This window comes from Taudactylus pleione, unplaced genomic scaffold (genome assembly GCF_031769625.1).
Source record: "Taudactylus pleione unplaced genomic scaffold, aTauple2 ptg000424l, whole genome shotgun sequence".
NCBI lineage: Eukaryota > Metazoa > Chordata > Amphibia > Anura > Myobatrachidae > Taudactylus > Taudactylus pleione.
The window spans coordinates 315402-335786 of record NW_028284826.1 but is presented as its reverse complement, the minus strand read 5'-3'; the positions used below and the strand labels follow the sequence as shown (position 1 = coordinate 335786).

Genomic DNA, 20385 nt, shown 5'->3' with positions numbered 1-20385 from the left:
AGGGGGGAAATTAGGAGGAAAAAGAGGGAGAACCGAGTGTAAAAAGAAAGACAAAGAATGGAAAGAGTCGTAGGTATAGGATGGAGGATAGAGCACATGGGATAAAGAAGAGCTAAAGGGATAATGTTGTTTGGTTGGGGGAGAAAGACAGAGGGGTCTATTTACTAAGCTGTGTTAGGAAATGAGTGAACGGTGATAAGGTACCAGCCAATCAGCTCCTAACTGCCATGTCACAGGTTGTGTTTGAAAAATGGCTTAGGAGCTGATTGGCTGGTACCTTATCTCCGTTCTCCTAACACAGCTTAGTAAATAGACCCCAAAGTCCTGAACGGTGAAGCATGCAACTGCTGGCGATCCGGTAGAGAGTACGGGGGGGGGGGGGGGGGGAGCAGACCTAGTTCAGCAGAACAATAAGGAACTGGATCAGCCGGCAGCGCTGGAACCTGTGCAGCCAACGGTCTCGAGGTTAGCGCGTGCCTGTGTGACTGACACCTCAGTGTCTGCCCTACCCTGTGCCACCCTCTACCCTGTCAGGACCCGCCCCGTCTGCTTTACTGACCTCCCTCTTGCCGCTCTGCCCTGCCCACCCCCCCTCCCCGTCACTCTGGTGGAGCGCTATGGGGCCCACAAAGGTCTAGCTACGCCCCTGATGTCAGGGGTAAATCTGAAGGATTATCCCACGATATGATGGCGGTAAACGGCAGACCAATGATTAGTTAATGATACCAGATCAGCACTATAGGCTGATTTCCTATTAATCAGTATGTAGTGCCTTTATGGGTACAGAAGATTGTACGCTTATTACATTATCGCTGGCGCCCGCTGTGACTATCTTCCCGCGGTGCGACTGACAGTCAGGGAGTATTTTGGGGACATAACGGGGGGATAACGCAGGTGTGTCAATATCGTTTTTCAGGGCATGCAGAGACTGCGACACCATACACAGAAAACATGGTCCGATCATCAATCGTCCCATATATCGATGACCGATACGTTAAAGAAAAAAAATTATATAACCATTAGCCAGTTCAGAGGTTAATGCAGTTTTGAATTCCTGGGTCAAAACCACCGATTAGTAAATCTAACCCACAGTCACAGCCCTCAGACTTTGGAATAAATTGCCATTTTCTCAGTCTTCAAGCAACACTAGCAGTCCAGGTTTCAAGTATATCCTTGTTAATTATTTAGCACCTCAGTCGTGCCTTAGGGTCTGAGAAGCCCTGATCTAGAGAACAGTCCCAGAGAGAAGAACCCAGCCCGATGGCAGGACATCCGGGCACCTGATGTACTATGAGGGCTATACTGCAAAGATCATAGCTGGTGAAGTCAGTAAGTTGCGATTGGTTCTGATCATTTCAGAGATGGCTAGTTTGAATCAGAACTGCAATTGTGCGCAGACAATCAGTGCGACGTCATATCGGCAGCGCGTGCGATTTAGAAACGGGCCTTTGGTGTTTATTACTCACCTGTCCCGATATCTGTACGGGCTTCTTCCTCCTTATATGGCTGATCACCCATCACATACGTCTCCTCTTCTTCCTCTATATTTTCTACTTTAATAACAATCAGATCTTCACACTATATTACCCACAACACCATAATGATAAAAAAAGAAATAAAACAAAAAACATAAAAAAAAAAAAAGAGGACATCAGTTTAGAAGATACGCACAACTTCTACATAGACTAAGATGCAGAATCACTTTGGGGTTTCGGTATATTGGAGATGTCTCAAGCCTACTAAAGAGAGAAAAAGCGGACAATTTGCCTAAAGCGACCAATCAGCTTCTAGCTAACATTTATAAAGTACATTTTAAAAAATGATAGGTAGAAGCTGATTGGTTGCCATCAGGGACCTCGCTAAGTACTCTGACCGCCGTAATTTCAATACCGATACAATGCTACCTTTTACTGCCACCAACTGTGTTACTTAAAGGGGCCACAGGCCCCCATCACTCTATAACACAATTGCGCAGCTTCGGTGACCCAATTCCCGCTCAGCTGATTGGCCGCCCCCCTGCTTCTAGCAATTATGAACAGTTCATAGCGTAACCCTAGAGGTCTAATAGTCTCCTCATAGACTGGGCACTAGAGCAAACATGAATTAGAGTAATTAACAAAAAGGGGTGCAATGCATAGTTATAAAAAGTGTATAAAAGTTACATACATGTAGTGCAAATTCAAATAAAAAGGACAAAACCTAACACGCAGCTAAATTCGCCCGGGAAGAACGGAAGGAAACGCAGGTTACAAATTTCGATCCAGAAAATGATTTCCTAGTCTGAACCCAGATCAAAGAGCGCACAGCATATTTATCAGATGATCCTCATACCCCTGGATGAGGACAACCAAGTCTCTGCTACATCTGTGATCCCCTAGACCAGCCCACATCATTTTTAAAATCCAAAAATTGGGTATAACTTCCTCTGTGCAATGACTACCCAAGATATGGGGATGTTCACCTGAATCTCTACCATTTTAACTACAATATGACTGTAAATATGATGCCTTTGTGATGTGGTATTGCGGAGATATTACATATCTCGGGCACCAGGTCTCAGAGTGGTTCTCCAATAACACTCAACCTGTGAAATGGTTTCAGCTATTTGTATATGATGTTTCAAGCTTCCTGCTACCATTGAAATATCAATTTTACGTCATAAACCAGCCGTAGGATGCTGGGCTTTTGATCTCTGCTTCCCTAAGCCTGTGATATTCCTTGATCCCCCCTTATGTGGGTGAGAAATATCACAGGATACATGACCTAATACAGTGATCACAAATTTTACCCGAAAACGAGCACCGTGGACTAATTTTTTCAGAATGGGTGGGTCCCCGGGGACACGCTCCGCTGGGGTTGGCTGCTTGTTAAATTATTGATATCTCCCTGGTCCAGAGGCAGGGAGGACTATTAAAATGGAGGAGGAGCCAGCCCTTTGGCACTCTTCCTAAATGCACCCGCTGCAGGACCCGGCCGGCACTTAGTGATCCAGGGACAGGCGGTTTCAGAGTAGTGCGCGAAAGGCAGCCCCGCACCCTGGACAGGCGGTTCCACATGGAAGTTGACCCAATATGATGAGCTGTGTAGAAGAAGAAGGTGCACATTCCTTCATTCTCTGACCTGGAGCAAAGTAAGTGATTAATAAGTGGGTGGTGGGAGGGAGGGAAGGCGGGTGGGGGTGTCTTTTGGTGCTGAGGGAAGATGGGCGGGGGTTTCTTTTGGTGCGGGTTCAGCTAATAATGCAAACAGGGTGGGGGCTGGGGGTGCCGCGAAGGCTAACACTGCAATCAATGTGGCAGGGGGTCCGGAAGGTAGTCCCACAGGACTGTCATTTAGTGTTCATAATCATTCAGCACCTTACCTCTTTCCTACCCCCAGCACTTGCCTGCCCCTAACCCCCTCCTTACCCCCCCAGTACCGCCCTGGCTATCTACCCTTATACTCACCCTATCCCCAGCAGTGCCTGCCCCTAACCCCCGCCTTACCCCCCAGTACTGCCCCAGCTGCTATCTACCCTTATCCCTGCCCTACCCCCAGCAGTGCCTGCTCTAACTCCCTCCTTGCCCCCCAGTACTGCCCTAGCTAGCCACCCTTATCCCCATACCCAGCACTGCCTGCCCCTAAGCCCCTCCTTGCCCAGCAGAACTGCTCCAGCTGCTCTCTACCCTTATCCCCTCCCTACCCCCAGCACTGCCTGCTCTTACCCCCTCTAGCCCAGCTCCACCCCAACTGATTCTTGCAATTAGCCCGCTCTACTACCTGGCCCCAGCACTGCACCTGTTGGGTACATGAGATCAAAGCAATGTACTAGCAATTATATGCATTCCGTACTGTAAAATATGAGTGTGAGTTCACATGGTGTGTGTGTAGGGCATGTGGGGTGGTCTGATGCTATATGGGGAGCTCAAAAGCATAATATGTAATGGGACTCAGAAACAGTGGAGTAGGACCCCATTTTTTTTTTAAAGTGTGGGGTCCCTAGGAGAAATGTCTTTATTTGTCCACTACTCAAACTCTTTGGAAGGATTGATGGATTCCCCCGACTCATTTCCACCTACCTGATACTCCTGAGGGCTACTGCAATTATCCTCTGTATAATCCTGGGAATCAGGAGAACTTGGACATCTCTCTGGGGTATTCCGGTTACTGGCTCCATCTGTAGGAGACACACAGTGACTGAGTACATTGTATATATGTGATTATCAGATGATGTCTGTGACAGATGGGTGTATTCCGATACATTGTCACTACCAACCTTTGTCAAGGTAGACTCCCACTGGCTTAGTCTGACCACCACAAACTCACCGACAGTGAGGGTCAACTTGGAACATCCACAGGTCAACTGGGAAGGCTTATGCTCCTGAGTAGTGCGTAAAGCTGCTGCAGAACATCTTTGGTGGACACACTGGCTAATTCAGCGGCGTCAAATTCTGCACAATTTTATCATTAAACGTTATACCCAAAACTGACCTACAGGACGTGGTCCCCAGCGTTGTAGCTTCAACCTTTGAGAAGACAGACTATGTGCCTGGAAGCCAGATTCCCGGGAAGTCCCCTTGTTGCTGCTGCTCCTGGCAGCACTATTAGAAGGAGCACAGGTGCCTCCGCACTGCGTTTCCTGTGCGGGAGCCTGGAGGGCGACAGCCCAAACCTTGGCGGGTTCCCCCAGCAGCCACTGCTCCTGCAGACAGAGCACTGCTAGGAATTATGGGCCCGATTCAACAAGGACCGATATTGCTAAAGCGCAGACGGCCGATTATTGCGTGCTACGAATGCGTATACATCGTGGTGCGCGAAGGCACCGCTGCGATCGCGGAGACTACGCAGAGCCATCGCAGAATGATTGACGGGCAGCGAGCGTTTGGGGGTGGTGGAGAAACGCAGGCGTGCCTGTCTGTTTGAACGGCGTTGCATGTGCGTGCATAAATGAGCCTCTGCGACTGAGTACTCACTGCGTGCTACGAGGTTAGCAATTTATAGGAAATGATAGCACTGTTGTAATTCTGCGTGAGGGGTCGATGGTACTCGATGTTTCCGATGTATGAGAGGGTTTGCAAGGTATTACAGATGTGAGAGAGGGGAAGTGGGCGCCTGCATGTTGTCCGTGCGAGTGCTTTGCGATTGCAAGCATTAGTATACTTTCGCGGCAGACCTGCGTGCGCGATTGAAGCCGCAATCGCATCAGCGATCCTTCCTGAACCAGACCCTGTGTCCGGGTTACTGTACTCGAGACTAGTGGGGGCTGTCAGTCACTGCTGGGACCCCTTGGGTGAGTGTTTTCTATTTCTTTACATTTCACTATATTAAGCATTCATACATCTTATACATGAGGCTCACACACTCTCCTGTACAATAAATGTCAGGCTCCTCTTACCCAGTAGTGTGAGGGGCCGGTGATTCTCCTCTGTACAGTCCTGGGAATAAAGAGGACGGGGACATCTCTCCAGGATATTCCTGTTACTGGCACCATCTGTAGGAGACACACAGTGACTGAGGGCCTGATTCAGAGCCGGACGCTATTTGCGCTCGCTCATTCAGAAAAAGGGGCTGGCTATTTAAATTGAGCGCTCGCTCTTTACGGTCTGTTGACGCCTCTATGTCTGAGCGAGCGTCCGAAACATGCGCTCGTTATTTTGTAAAGACGCCCCCTGGCCGCTCGCATCATACGTCATCTCCGCTATTTATTTGATTAATCGAGTACATCGAAAGGCGTATGAACTGCTCGCAATTCTTGTGGTAGCATTTTCCTACAGCAATCATGCGAGCAGTTCAGGCCAAAAGACAACCAAGTGACGTGGTCGATGACGCTGCTTTGTTAATTTTGCACACCCTTAAAACGCCCGTTTTGACCGTTTGGCACGCCTGCGTTCTGATCTCCACTCCCCGTTTTCAAGCACCTTCCCCTGTTACCACCCACAAACGCCTCATCCTGTCAATCAAATTAGCAGGCATTCGCTATTTTGTGAGCGCTCGATTTCGGACCGCAATGACTGGTTGGCGCATGCGCATTACAACCCATACGCATGCGCAGATGTGCGAACATCGCTCAGAGCGAACGAGCGGCCGCTTACGAGCGGCTCTGAATCAGGCCCTGAGTACATTGTATATATGTGATTATCAGGTGATGTGTATATATAGGTGGCCCCCATACCTGCTCTCCCCTGTACAATAAATGACAGTCTCCTCTTACCCAGTGGTGTCAGGGGCCGGTGATTCTCCATCATCACGTCCTTGTACAGACCCCGGTGTTCCTCTATATACTCCCACTCCTCCATGGAGAAATGAACGGTAACATCCTCACACCTTATAGGAACCTGAGATATAAAATGATTATTTGTATTCCAAACAGAACAATGTTAAATAATGCAGAAACTAAATTTTAACACATATATGCTTTTTTCTACATATTATTTTATTTGTTTTATTATTGTTTTCTATCTTTTAATCTTTATTACATAATACATGTAGTCTCAGTATAGAGTTATTATTGACTCCATTTGTCTTTTCATATCAAAAGTCTTATAATTTTAGTCTACGGCCCGTATTCAACTAGCCGCGATAATTTCAGGATCTAGTTCCCGCCTACATCTCGTATTTTGGACGCGGAAGCTTATCGGGCGCGCCCCAACTATTCGCACTATTTCATTCTGAAGGACGCGAAAACGGCAAGCCGCAAAGTCGGAACAGGCAGAAAGTGCTGTCAGAAATGGGGAAATCGGACTGACCCCCCCCCCCAAAAAAAATAGATGCACTAACATTGGGGATCACTATAGATGCCCCCGATTAGCCCTAATGAAGGTATTTGGGGTACTTACGTTTTGACAATTGGTGCCAATTAGTGCATTAACACAAGTGGTGAAAAATAGCATTAAGCAGTAGTTTTTTGCAAAAAAAAAACTACTCCCAGCAAATTTGGGGTACATGAAAATGGGGGCTAGCATATTTTAAAGTTGCTAAAGTAAAGTTTTAAATGACGTTAAAAATCCATCTGCTGCAAACACCTGCAATCAAAAAAACACCTACCCCATACTTGGGGACCCCCCTGGAGTCTATTTCACTACTTTTTATGTTTGTACCCCAACTTTGAACTTTTTCGCCCCCATTTTCATAGTCATTTTTAGGGTGTCCCTCACTTTTTTTTAGGGATTTTTTGACGTAGTTATCCTTTGGGGGGCTGTCCCAAGGGTGCAGAGTGGTATCCCGACGCTTGCACCCAGGGTGGGTGCGAGCTGAAATGGGCGAAAAGTGACATGTTTGGGCGCCCAAACATCACTTTTCGCGATCGCGCCCAGCACTTTGGTCGGGGATAGCTGTTTTTTACGCGGCTAAACCCGACCTCTTTGGGCGCAATCAGCGCGAAAAACAGCAACAATTGAATAGCGCCCCGCGATCTCCCGTCACTTTAGACGTGAGATCAGGCACGCTATAACAATTGAATACCGCCCTAAGTGTGTGATATTAAATTTGCTCTTTTTAAGTATCCATTTAAGTATATTATTTTATTAGGAGGATTGATACCCCTCCTCACAGCTGCGTGTTTAGTATTTAACAACCATTGATTAGCGCCTCATTTGAGGAGTTTTTCCTTTCTAAGTTTTAACAGTTTAGAAATATTTTAGCAATTTTCCTATAGTCTGATTAAGAAACTGTATTTTCTCTATTGTGCTATAATCGTAACACTTGTCATTCCTAATATGCTCCAATACGTGTCATATACATTTTATATATTTATATATTTTCCGATGTTCTCTTAAGGTGCGTATCCACTAGGCGATTAAACGATAACGACATAGTTACAATGTCGTAATCGTGCTTTCGTTTCACAGTCGGTGAGTGGATCCGCACCTTTACAGTACTCCATTTTACTATTTATTTCGTTATTTATTTATTTTGTGTTTTCAAAGATTTTTCAGAAGCGAAACGGGTTCCGTTTGTATATTATTGAATTACATACTATTACTGACTATATGAGAATTCTCTTTTTAAAAATATCTCTTTTAAATTTCATTTTTAATCTTTGTAGTACATTTTTACTACCAGTTGCTTTAAACTGTTCGTCAGACAGATTTATATTATGTATTTGCCGGTGTTCATTAGGCTGCTGATAAAACTGAACCAGCCGGTCTAATTGGAGAACAGTTTTGTCTGGCTGTGGACGATATAAAAGTAACTCCCATGTACATTCCTACACATTACCCTGATGAAATTGCACAGATCATGACGAAACACACCTCGGGATCTGAGTAAAGCTACAAAGATCTATAGACCACCTTGCATCTCTACAGTTTACGGTCAGTGAGGATTGGGACGGGCACTTTACTGTCTTGAGGACGCTTCTATAAATCGGGGACATCCTACTCTGTAGCCACTATGGAGTTAGAATTTAACCGGGGTTTGTTATACTATATATTTATTGCTGTATATTTAGTGCCAGATGAATAACTTTGTGGTCCTGGTCTGGTCTTTATTTCACACAGGTGTTGTGGATTTTATGATCTGTGATATCGTCCGTTAAAAAGTATCGATTATTGAACAAGATATGATTATTAATTTGCATGTTTCTCTTCTTTTTTTTTGTAATAAACATGATATATATTTTTACATTATTATATGACTATTAACTTAATTATATAGCCTCTCAATTAAAAGCTCTGCTTTTTCCTCATCACTTTTTATACACAATGATCAGCAACCAGCCCCTGGTGTTACTGTATAGTGTCCGATTCCCAGTAGTCACCTCTCCAGTCAGCAGATGAATAATCCTATTGGTGAGGTCCAGGATCTTCTGGTCATTGTGTCTCTCATGTATCAGTAGGTGAGGTGGAGGCACCGTGATGGGGCTCTGTGTCCTGCTCAGTCCTCCTGACACACGGGGACGGCTGCTGGGTGTCTCACACTCACCGGATGTCTTCCTAACTACTGTGTAATCCTGTGCATTGGAAAGAACACTATAGATATGGGATGCCACTGATACTCACAGATCCCCTCACCTCCCCCCACTCTTGTCCCTGTATTATTACTATAGATATATGTGATATCACTGACACTCCCAGATCCCCTCACCTCCCCAGTCATGTCCCTGTATTATTACTATATATATATACACGTGATGTCACTGTGACACTCCCAGATCCCCTCACCTCCCCAGTCATGTCCCTGTATTATTACTATAGATATAAGTGATGTCACTGTGACACTCCCAGATCCCCTCACCTCCCCAGTCATGTCCCTGTATTATTACTATAGATATAAGTGATGTCACTGTGACTCTCCCAGATCCTCTCACCTCCCCAGTCATGTCCCTGTATTATTACTATAGATATAAGTGATGTCACTGTGACACTCCCAGATCCCCTCACCTCCCCAGTCATGTCCCTGTATTATTACTATATATATATAAGTGATGTCACTGTGACACTCCCAGATCCCCTCACCTCCCCAGTCATGTCCCTGTATTATTACTATAGATATAAGTGATGTCACTGACACTCCCAGATCCCCTCACCTCCCCAGTCATGTCCCTGTATTATTACTATAGAAATAAGTGATGTCACTGTGACACTCCCAGATCCCCTCACCTCCCCAGTCATGTCCTGTATTATTACTATAGATATAAGTGATGTCACTGTGACACTCCCAGATCCCCTCACCTCCCCAGCCATGTCCCTGTATTATTACTATACATATAAGGGATGTCACTGTGACACTCCCAGATCCCCTCACCTCCCCAGCCATGTCCCTGTATTATTACTATAGATATAAGGGATGTCACTGTGACACTCCCAGATCCCCTCACCTCACCAATCATGTCCCTGTATTATTACTATAGATATAAGTGATGTCACTGTGACACTCCCAGATCCCATCACCTCCCCAGTCATGTCCCTGTATTATTACTATAGATATAAGTGATGTCACTGTGACACTCACAGATCCCCTCACCTCCCCAGTCATGTCCCTGTATTATTACTATACATATAAGGGATGTCACTGTGACACTCCCAGATCCCCTCACCTCCCCAGCCATGTCCCTGTATTATTACTATACATATAAGGGATGTCACTGTGACACTCCCAGATCCCCTCACCTCCCCAGTCATGTCCCTGTATTATTACTATATATATATACACGTGATGTCACTGTGACACTCCCAGATCCCCTCACCTCCCCAGTCATGTCCCTGTATTATTACTATAGATATAAGTGATGTCACTGTGACACTCCCAGATCCCCTCACCTCCCCAGTCATGTCCCTGTATTATTACTATAGATATAAGTGATGTCACTGTGACTCTCCCAGATCCTCTCACCTCCCCAGTCATGTCCCTGTATTATTACTATAGATATAAGTGATGTCACTGTGACACTCCCAGATCCCCTCACCCCCAGTCATGTCCCTGTATTATTACTATAGATATAAGTGATGTCACTGTGACACTCCCAGATCCCCTCACCTCCCCAGTCATGTCCCTGTATTATTACTATATATATAAGTGATGTCACTGTGACACTCCCAGATCCCCTCACCTCCCCAGTCATGTCCCTGTATTATTACTATAGATATAAGTGATGTCACTGTGACACTCCCAGATCCCCTCACCTCCCCAGCCATGTCCCTGTATTATTACTATACATATAAGGGATGTCACTGTGACACTCCCAGATCCCCTCACCTCCCCAGCCATGTCCCTGTATTATTACTATAGATATAAGGGATGTCACTGTGACACTCCCAGATCCCCTCACCTCACCAATCATGTCCCTGTATTATTACTATAGATATAAGTGATGTCACTGTGACACTCCCAGATCCCATCACCTCCCCAGTCATGTCCCTGTATTATTACTATAGATATAAGTGATGTCACTGTGACACTCACAGATCCCCTCACCTCCCCAGTCATGTCCCTGTATTATTACTATACATATAAGGGATGTCACTGTGACACTCCCAGATCCCCTCACCTCCCCAGCCATGTCCCTGTATTATTACTATAGATATAAGTGATGTCACTGTGACACTCCCAGATCCCCTCACCTCCCCAGTCATGTCCTTGTATTATTACTATAGATATGTGATGTCACTGTGACACTCCCAGACCCTCTCACCTCCCCAGTCATGTCCCTGTATTATTACTATATATGTATATATATATATATATATATATATATATATATAAGTGATGTCACTGTGACCCTCCCAGACCCCCTCACCTCCCCAGTCATGTCCCTGTATTATTACTATAGATATAAGTGATGTCACTGTGACACTCCCAGACCCTCTCACCTCCCCAGTCATGTCCCTGTATTATTACTATAGATATAAGTGATGTCACTGTGACACTCCCAGATCCCCTCACCTCACCAATCATGTCCATGTATTATTACTATAGATATGTGATGTCACTGTGACACTCCCAGACCCTCTCACCTCCCCAGCCATGTCCCTGTATTATTACTATAGATATAAGTGATGTCACTGACACTCCCAGATCCCCTCACCTCCCCAGCCATGTCCCTGTATTATTACTATAGATATAAGGGATGTCACTGTGACACTCCCAGATCCCCTCACCTCCCCAGTCATGTCCCTGTATTATTACTATAGATATGTGATGTCACTGTGACACTCCCAGACCCTCTCACCTCCCCAGCCATGTCCCTGTATTATTACTATAGATATAAGTGATGTCACTGTGACACTCCCAGATCCCCTCACCTCACCAATCATGTCCCTGTATTATTACTATAGATATAAGTGATGTCACTGTGACACTCACAGATCCCCTCACCTCCCCAGCCATGTCCCTGTATTATTACTATAGATATAAGTGATGTCACTGTGACACTCCCAGATCCCCTCACCTCCCCAGTCATGTCCTTGTATTATTACTATAGATATGTGATGTCACTGTGACCCTCCCAGACCCTCTCACCTCCCCAGTCATGTCCCTGTATTATTACTATAGATATAAGTGATGTCACTGTGACACTCCCAGATCCCCTCACCTCCCCAGTCATGTCCCTGTATTATTACTATAGATATGTGATGTCACTGTGACACTGCCAGATCCCCTCACCTCCCCAGTCACGTCCCTGTATTATTACTATAGATATAAGTGATGTCACTGTGACACTCCCAGACCCCCTCACCTCCCCAGTCATGTCCCTGTATTATTACTATAGATATGTGATGTCACTGTGACACTCCCAGATCCCCTCACCTCCCCAGTCATGTCCCTGTATTATTACTATAGATATAAGTGATGTCACTGTGACACTCCCAGATCCCCTCACCTCCCCAGTCATGTCCCTGTATTATTACTATAGATATGTGATGTCACTGTGACACTGCCAGATCCCCTCACCTCCCCAGTCACGTCCCTGTATTATTACTATATATATAAGTGATGTCACTGTGACACTCCCAGATCCCCTCACCTCCCCAGTCATGTCCCTGTATTATTACTATAGATATAAGTGATGTCACTGTGACACTCCCAGATCCTCTCACCTCCCCAGTCATGTCCCTGTATTATTACTATAGATATAAGTGGTCACTGTGACACTCCCAGATCCCCTCACCTCCCCAGTCATGTCCCTGTATTATTACTATAGATATAAGTGATGTCACTGTGACACTCCCAGATCCCCTCACCTCCCCAGTCATGTCCCTGTATTATTACTATAGATATAAGTGATGTCACTGTGACACTCCCAGACCCTCTCACCTCCCCAGCCATGTCCCTGTATTATTACTATAGATATAAGTGATGTCACTGTGACCCTCCCAGACCCCCTCACCTCCCCAGTCATGTCCCTGTATTATTACTATAGATATAAGTGATGTCACTGTGACACTCCCAGACCCTCTCACCTCCCCAGTCATGTCCCTGTATTATTACTATAGATATAAGTGATGTCACTGTGACACTCCCAGATCCCCTCACCTCACCAATCATGTCCATGTATTATTACTATAGATATGTGATGTCACTGTGACACTCCCAGATCCCCTCACCTCCCCAGCCATGTCCCTGTATTATTACTATAGATATAAGGGATGTCACTGTGACACTCCCAGATCCCCTCACCTCCCCAGTCATGTCCCTGTATTATTACTATAGATATGTGATGTCACTGTGACACTCCCAGACCCTCTCACCTCCCCAGCCATGTCCCTGTATTATTACTATAGATATAAGTGATGTCACTGTGACACTCCCAGATCCCCTCACCTCACCAATCATGTCCCTGTATTATTACTATAGATATAAGTGATGTCACTGTGACACTCACAGATCCCCTCACCTCCCCAGCCATGTCCCTGTATTATTACTATAGATATAAGTGATGTCACTGTGACACTCCCAGATCTCCTCACCTCCCCAGTCATGTCCTTGTATTATTACTATAGATATGTGATGTCACTGTGACACTCCCAGACCCTCTCACCTCCCCAGTCATGTCCCTGTAATATTACTATATATATATATATAAGTGATGTCACTGTGACCCTCCCAGACCCTCTCACCTCCCCAGTCATGTCCCTGTATTATTACTATAGATATAAGTGATGTCACTGTGACACTCCCAGATCCCCTCACCTCCCCAGTCATGTCCCTGTATTATTACTATAGATATGTGATGTCACTGTGACACTGCCAGATCCCCTCACCTCCCCAGTCACGTCCCTGTATTATTACTATAGATATAAGTGATGTCACTGTGACACTCCCAGATCCCCTCACCTCCCCAGTCATATCCCTGTATTATTACTATAGATATAAGTGATGTCACTGTGACACTCCCAGACCCCCTCACCTCCCCAGTCATGTCCCTGTATTATTACTATAGATATGTGATGTCACTGTGACACTCCCAGATCCCCTCACCTCCCCAGTCATGTCCCTGTATTATTACTATAGATATAAGTGATGTCACTGTGACACTCCCAGATCCCCTCACCTCCCCAGTCATGTCCCTGTATTATTACTATAGATATGTGATGTCACTGTGACACTGCCAGATCCCCTCACCTCCCCAGTCACGTCCCTGTATTATTACTATATATATAAGTGATGTCACTGTGACACTCCCAGATCCCCTCACCTCCCCAGTCATGTCCCTGTATTATTACTATAGATATAAGTGATGTCACTGTGACATTCCCAGATCCTCTCACCTCCCCAGTCATGTCCCTGTATTATTACTATAGATATAAGTGGTCACTGTGACACTCCCAGATCCCCTCACCTCCCCAGTCATGTCCCTGTATTATTACTATAGATATAAGTGATGTCACTGTGACACTCCCAGATCCCCTCACCTCCCCAGTCATGTCCCTGTATTATTACTATAGATATGTGATGTCACTGTGACACTCCCAGATCCCCCTCACCTCCCCAGTCATGTCCCTGTATTATTACTATAGATATAAGTGATGTCACTGTGACACTCCCAGATCCTCTCACCTCCCCAGTCATGTCCCTGTATTATTACTATAGATATAAGTGGTCACTGTGACACTCCCAGATCCCCTCACCTCCCCAGTCATGTCCCTGTATTATTACTATAGATATGTGATGTCACTGTGACACTCCCAGATCCCCCTCACCTCCCCAGTCATGTCCCTGTATTATTACTATAGATATAAGTGATGTCACTGTGACACTCCCAGATCCCCTCACCTCCCCAGTCATGTCCCTGTATTATTACTATAGATATAAGTGATGTCACTGTGACACTCCCAGATCCTCTCACCTCCCCAGTCATGTCCCTGTATTATTACTATAGATATAAGTGGTCACTGTGACACTCCCAGATCCCCTCACCTCCCCAGTCATGTCCCTGTATTATTACTATAGATATAAGTGATGTCACTGTGACACTCCCAGATCCCCTCACCTCCCCAGTCATGTCCCTGTATTATTACTATAGATATAAGTGATGTCACTGTGACACTCCCAGATCCCCTCACCTCCCCAGTCATGTCCCTGTATTATTACTATAGATATAAGTGATGTCACTGTGACACTCCCAGATCCCCTCACCTCCCCAGTCATGTCCCTGTATTATTACTATAGATATGTGATGTCACTGTGACACTCCCAGACCCTCTCACCTCCCCAGCCATGTCCCTGTATTATTACTATAGATATAAGTGATGTCACTGTGACACTCCCAGATCCCCTCACCTCCCCAGTCACGTCCCTGTATTATTACTATAGATATAAGTGATGTCACGGTGACATTCCCAGACCCCCTCACCTCCCCAGTCATGTCCCTGTATTATTACTATAGATATATGTGATGTCACTGTGACACTCCCAGACCCTCTCACCTCCCCAGCCATGTCCCTGTATTATTACTATAGATATAAGTGATGTCACTGTGACACTCCCAGACACTCTCACCTTCCCAGTCAGCAGGTAGATAATCTCCAGGGTGAGATTTAATATCCTCTCTGTCACGTGACTCCTGTCCTTGTCCATCCTGAACACTGACAAAAGGTCTCTAGTGGTTGACCCAGAGGCGAAGCTCTAGTCCAGAGACCTGTGTTGATATATAATGGGGGAGACTGTATGATCTCATGTAAATAGAAGGGAGCTGTGCAATCTGATACAACAGGACATTCATACGAGAGACGAGAGGTTATGCCAGTTAGAGAGCGCACATCAGTATCTTTATTCACATATAAAAATGTTACTTTTATTCGATATGCATTCAAAATATCCCTTTATAGGATATTAGCCAGCGAAATAGAGGTGGTTAAAAAAAATAAAAGTGATAAGAAAAGTATATATAGAAAAAAGTGTATTCAAGTAAAGTATATGTCTGCTGTGCGTCTTTTATTCATTAATCATTGATTATATTTCAGATTTTAGTACTGAGCTCCGAGTCACAGAGGTAATAGAAAGGTAAGATGGTTTTTAAATATATTTTGACTATTTCCCACTTGCTCAAGGGTTATATTTGGCAACTATATAGCTCTACCCTTTCCAATCTGAAAATATATGAGTCAAGTCCTTCAATATAATGTCACTGGATTGATATAATCTTACTTATACAATCCTTATTTTAATAATGATAGTGTCACACTATACTGTGACGGCCCCTGAACTCTGAGACATGCGTCAATCCCTCCCTCTTAAAATGTATATTTTAGCTTAGTCTCCTAAGCATATATTCATTTATATTATGACCCTTGTTGGTATATGGGACTAATACCTACTTATTGACACAATCTATGATCAGTCTCTGTATATTGCCAATTTATATAGTAATACATTTCAGTACAACCTATAGTAGTGTAATGCAAACGTTCAGAGACAAGACCTTGTAACATTGTAATCTTTGACTGTTGTCCGGACTATGGGCCTGATTCAGACCCGGTCGCAAACGCTGAGCGCTCGCAACTGGGTCGATGGTTGCCCAAAGTGCAAGCGCACGACGGAGCCGGCTCCGTCGAGCGCATGCGCGAGACCCGGATAGTGACGGGCACTCCGTCGCTCCGGGTCTCGCAACAAAGGGGGCGAGCTGTTGATGTTGAGTGACAGCTCGCCCCCTTTGGTGGGCGGGCCGGGGGGGTGGCTGCCCAAACGGAGGAGTTCCCATGAGAACGCCTGTCGTTTGGCGGCGGCCCCACTGACATCACAAGTGATGTCAGTGGAGAGATTCCGGCTCTGTTAGAGCTGAAATCTCTCTGGGGCTTGCGGCCACGAGACCCTACCACAAAGGTTTTGTCGCAAGTCCGATGGTCTTGACCATCGCGATCATCTTCCTGGCCGCTCGCTGTAGCTGTGGGTGGTCACCCACAGCTATGCGAGCGGCCAGGAGGCCGTTCTAAAAAAAAAAAAAAAAAACCCGGCCCTGATTCAGAGCGAGCACTCTGTCAGAGCGACAGGGTCTGAGTCAGGCCCTATGTACCAGGAACACGAGTATATTTCTCTAGTACAGCGGCTGGAGTAGGTGCAGGACAGTGACTGGGATGTAGAAGGTGGAGGAATGAATGGGGTGATGATATAGAGGGTGTAGGGATGAATGGGGTGATGATATAGAGGGTGTAGGGATGAATGGGGTGATGATATTGAGGGTGTAGGGATGAATGGGGTGATGATATTGAGGGTGTAGGGATGAATGGGGTGATGGTATAGAGGGTGTAGGGATGAATGGGGTGATGATATAGAGGGTGTACGGATGAATGGGGTGATGGTATAGAGGGTGCAGGGATGAATGGGGTGATGGTATATAGGGTGTAGGGACGAAAGGGGTGACGGTATATAGGGTGTAGGGACGAAAGGGATGATGGTATAGAGGGTGTAGGGATGAATGGGGTAATGGTATAGAGGGTGTAGGGATGAATGGGTTGATGGTATATAGGGTGTAGGGACGAAAGGGATGATGGTATAGAGGGTGTAGGGATGAATGGGGTAATGGTATAGAGGGTGTAGGGATGAATGGGTATAATATAGAGGGTGTAGGGATGAATGGGTATGATATAGAGGGTGTAGGAATGAATGGGTATGATATATAGGGTGTAGGGATGAATGGGTATGATATATAGGGTGTAGGGATGAATGGGGTGATGATATAGAGGGTGTTGGGATGAATGGGGTGATGATATAGAGGGTGTAGGGATGAATGGGGTGATGGTATAGAAGGTGTAGGGATGAATGGGGTGATGGTATAAAAAGGTGTAGGGATGAATGGGGTGATGGTATAGAAGGTGTAGGGATGAATGGGGTGATGATATAGAGGGTGTAGGGATGAATGGGGTGATGATATAGAGGATGTAGGGATGAATGGGGTGATGGTATAGAGGGTGTAGGGATGAATGGGGTGATGGTATAAAAGGTGTAGGGATGAATGGGGTGATGATATAGAGGGTGTAGGGATGAATGGGGTGATGGTATAGAGGGTGTAGGGATGAATGGGGTGATGGTATAGAAGGTGTAGGGATGAATGGGGTGATGGTATAGAAGGTGTAGGGATGAATGGGGTGATGGTATAGAGGGTGTAGGGATGAATGGGGTGATGATATAGAGGGTGTAGGGATGAATGGGGTGATGATATAGAGGGTGTAGGGATGAATGGGGTGATGATATAGAGGGTGTAGAGATGAATGGGGTGATGGTATAGAAGGCGTAGGGATGAATGGGGTGATGGTATAAAAGGTGTAGGGATGAATGGGGTGATGATATAGAGGGTGTAGGGATGAATGGGGTGATGGTATAGAGGGTGTAGGGATGAATGGGGTGATGATATAGAGGGTGTAGGGATGAATGGGGTGATGGTATAGAGGGTGTAGGGATGAATGGGGTGATGGTATAAAAGGTGTAGGGATGAATGGGGTGATGATATAGAGGGTGTAGGGATGAATGGGGTGATGGTATAGAGGGTGTAGGGATGAATGGGGTGATGATATAGAGGGTGTAGGGATGAATGGGGTGATGGTATAGAGGGTGTAGAGATGAATGGGGTGATGGTATAGAGGGTGTAGAGATGAATGGGGTGATGATATAGAGGGTGTTGGGATGAATGGGGTGATGATATAGAGGGTGTAGGGATGAATGGGGTGATGGTATAGAAGGTGTAGGGATGAATGGGGTGATGGTATAAAAAGGTGTAGGGATGAATGGGGTGATGGTATAGAAGGTGTAGGGATGAATGGGGTGATGATATAGAGGGTGTAGGGATGAATGGGGTGATGATATAGAGGGTGTAGGGATGAATGGGGTGATGGTATAGAGGGTGTAGGGATGAATGGGGTGATGGTATAAAAGGTGTAGGGATGAATGGGGTGATGGTATAGAGGGTGTAGGGATGAATGGGGTGATGGTATAGAGGGTGTAGGGATGAATGGGGTGATGGTATAGAAGGTGTAGGGATGAATGGGGTGATGGTATAGAAGGTGTAGGGATGAATGGGGTGATGGTATAGAGGGTGTAGGGATGAATGGGGTGATGGTATAGAGGGTGTAGGGATGAATGGGGTGATGATATAGAGGGTGTAGGGATGAATGGGGTGATGATATAGAGGGTGTAGAGATGAATGGGGTGATGGTATAGAGGGTGTAGGGATGAATGGGGTGATGATATAGAGGGTGTAGGGATGAATGGGGTGATGGTATAGAGGGTGTAGGGATGAATGGGGTGATGGTATAGAAGGTGTAGGGATGAATGGGGTGATGGTATAAAAAGGTGTAGGGATGAATGGGGTGATGGTATAGAAGGTGTAGGGATGAATGGGGTGATGATATAGAGGGTGTAGGGATGAATGGGGTGATGATATAGAGGGTGTAGGGATGAATGGGGTGATGGTATAGAGGGTGTAGGGATGAATGGGGTGATGGTATAAAAGGTGTAGGGATGAATGGGGTGATGATATAGAGGGTGTAGGGATGAATGGGGTGATGGTATAGAGGGTGTAGGGATGAATGGGGTGATGGTATAGAAGGTGTAGGGATGAATGGGGTGATGGTATAGAAGGTGTAGGGATGAATGGGGTGATGGTATAGAGGGTGTAGGGATGAATGGGGTGATGGTATAGAGGGTGTAGGGATGAATGGGGGTGATGATATAGAGGGTGTAGGGATGAATGGGGTGATGATATAGAGGGTGTAGAGATGAATGGGGTGATGGTATAGAAGGCGTAGGGATGAATGGGGTGATGGTATAAAAGGTGTAGGGATGAATGGGGTGATGATATAGAGGGTGTAGGGATGAATGGGGTGATGGTATAGAGGGTGTAGGGATGAATGGGGTGATGATATAGAGGGTGTAGGGATGAATGGGGTGATGGTATAGAGGGTGTAGGGATGAATGGGGTGATGGTATAAAAGGTGTAGGGATGAATGGGGTGATGATATAGAGGGTGTAGGGATGAATGGGGTGATGGTATAGAGGGTGTAGGGATGAATGGGGTGATGATATAGAGGGTGTAGGGATGAATGGGGTGATGGTATAGAGGGTGTAGGGATGAATGGGGTGATGATATAGAGGGTGTAGAGATGAATGGGGTGATGGTATAGAGGGTGTAGAGATGAATGGGGTGATGATATAGAGGGTGTAGGGATGAATGGGGTGATGATATAGAGGGTGTAGGGATGAATGGGGTGATGGTATAGAGGGTGTAGGGATGAATGGGGTGATGGTATAGAGGGTGTAGGGATGAATGGGGTGATGGTATAGAGGGTGTAGGGATGAATGGGGTGATGGTATAGAGGGTGTAGAGATGAATGGGGTGATGGTATAGAGGGTGTAGAGGTGAATGGGGTGATGGTATAGAGGGTGTAGAGATTGAATGGGGTGATGGTATAGAGGGTGTAGAGATGAATGGGGTGATGGTATAGAGGGTGTAGGGATGAATGGGGTGATGGTATA

General features: G+C 45.8%; 1 protein-coding gene across 3 annotated transcripts in view; it reads right to left on the bottom strand.

Annotated features, from left to right (window-relative positions):
* Window positions 1–20385, bottom strand: part of LOC148506120 (gastrula zinc finger protein XlCGF66.1-like) — a 43950-nt gene that overhangs the window by 21193 nt on the left and 2372 nt on the right. For 2 of the 3 annotated variants that reach the window (XM_088447253.1, XM_088447254.1), the window contains exons 2-7: window positions 15418–15556; window positions 8738–8929; window positions 6191–6314; window positions 5375–5470; window positions 4059–4156; window positions 1467–1578 (exon numbers count right to left, since the gene is read on the bottom strand). In XM_088447253.1, coding sequence (XP_088303379.1) covers window positions 1467–1578; window positions 4059–4156; window positions 5375–5470; window positions 6191–6314; window positions 8738–8929; window positions 15418–15495 — 700 coding nt within the window. In that variant the 5' untranslated portion in view covers window positions 15496–15556. The remainder of the gene's footprint in view (window positions 1–1466; window positions 1579–4058; window positions 4157–5374; window positions 5471–6190; window positions 6315–8737; window positions 8930–15417; window positions 15557–20385) is intronic. The other variant, XM_088447256.1, reaches the window with a different exon arrangement.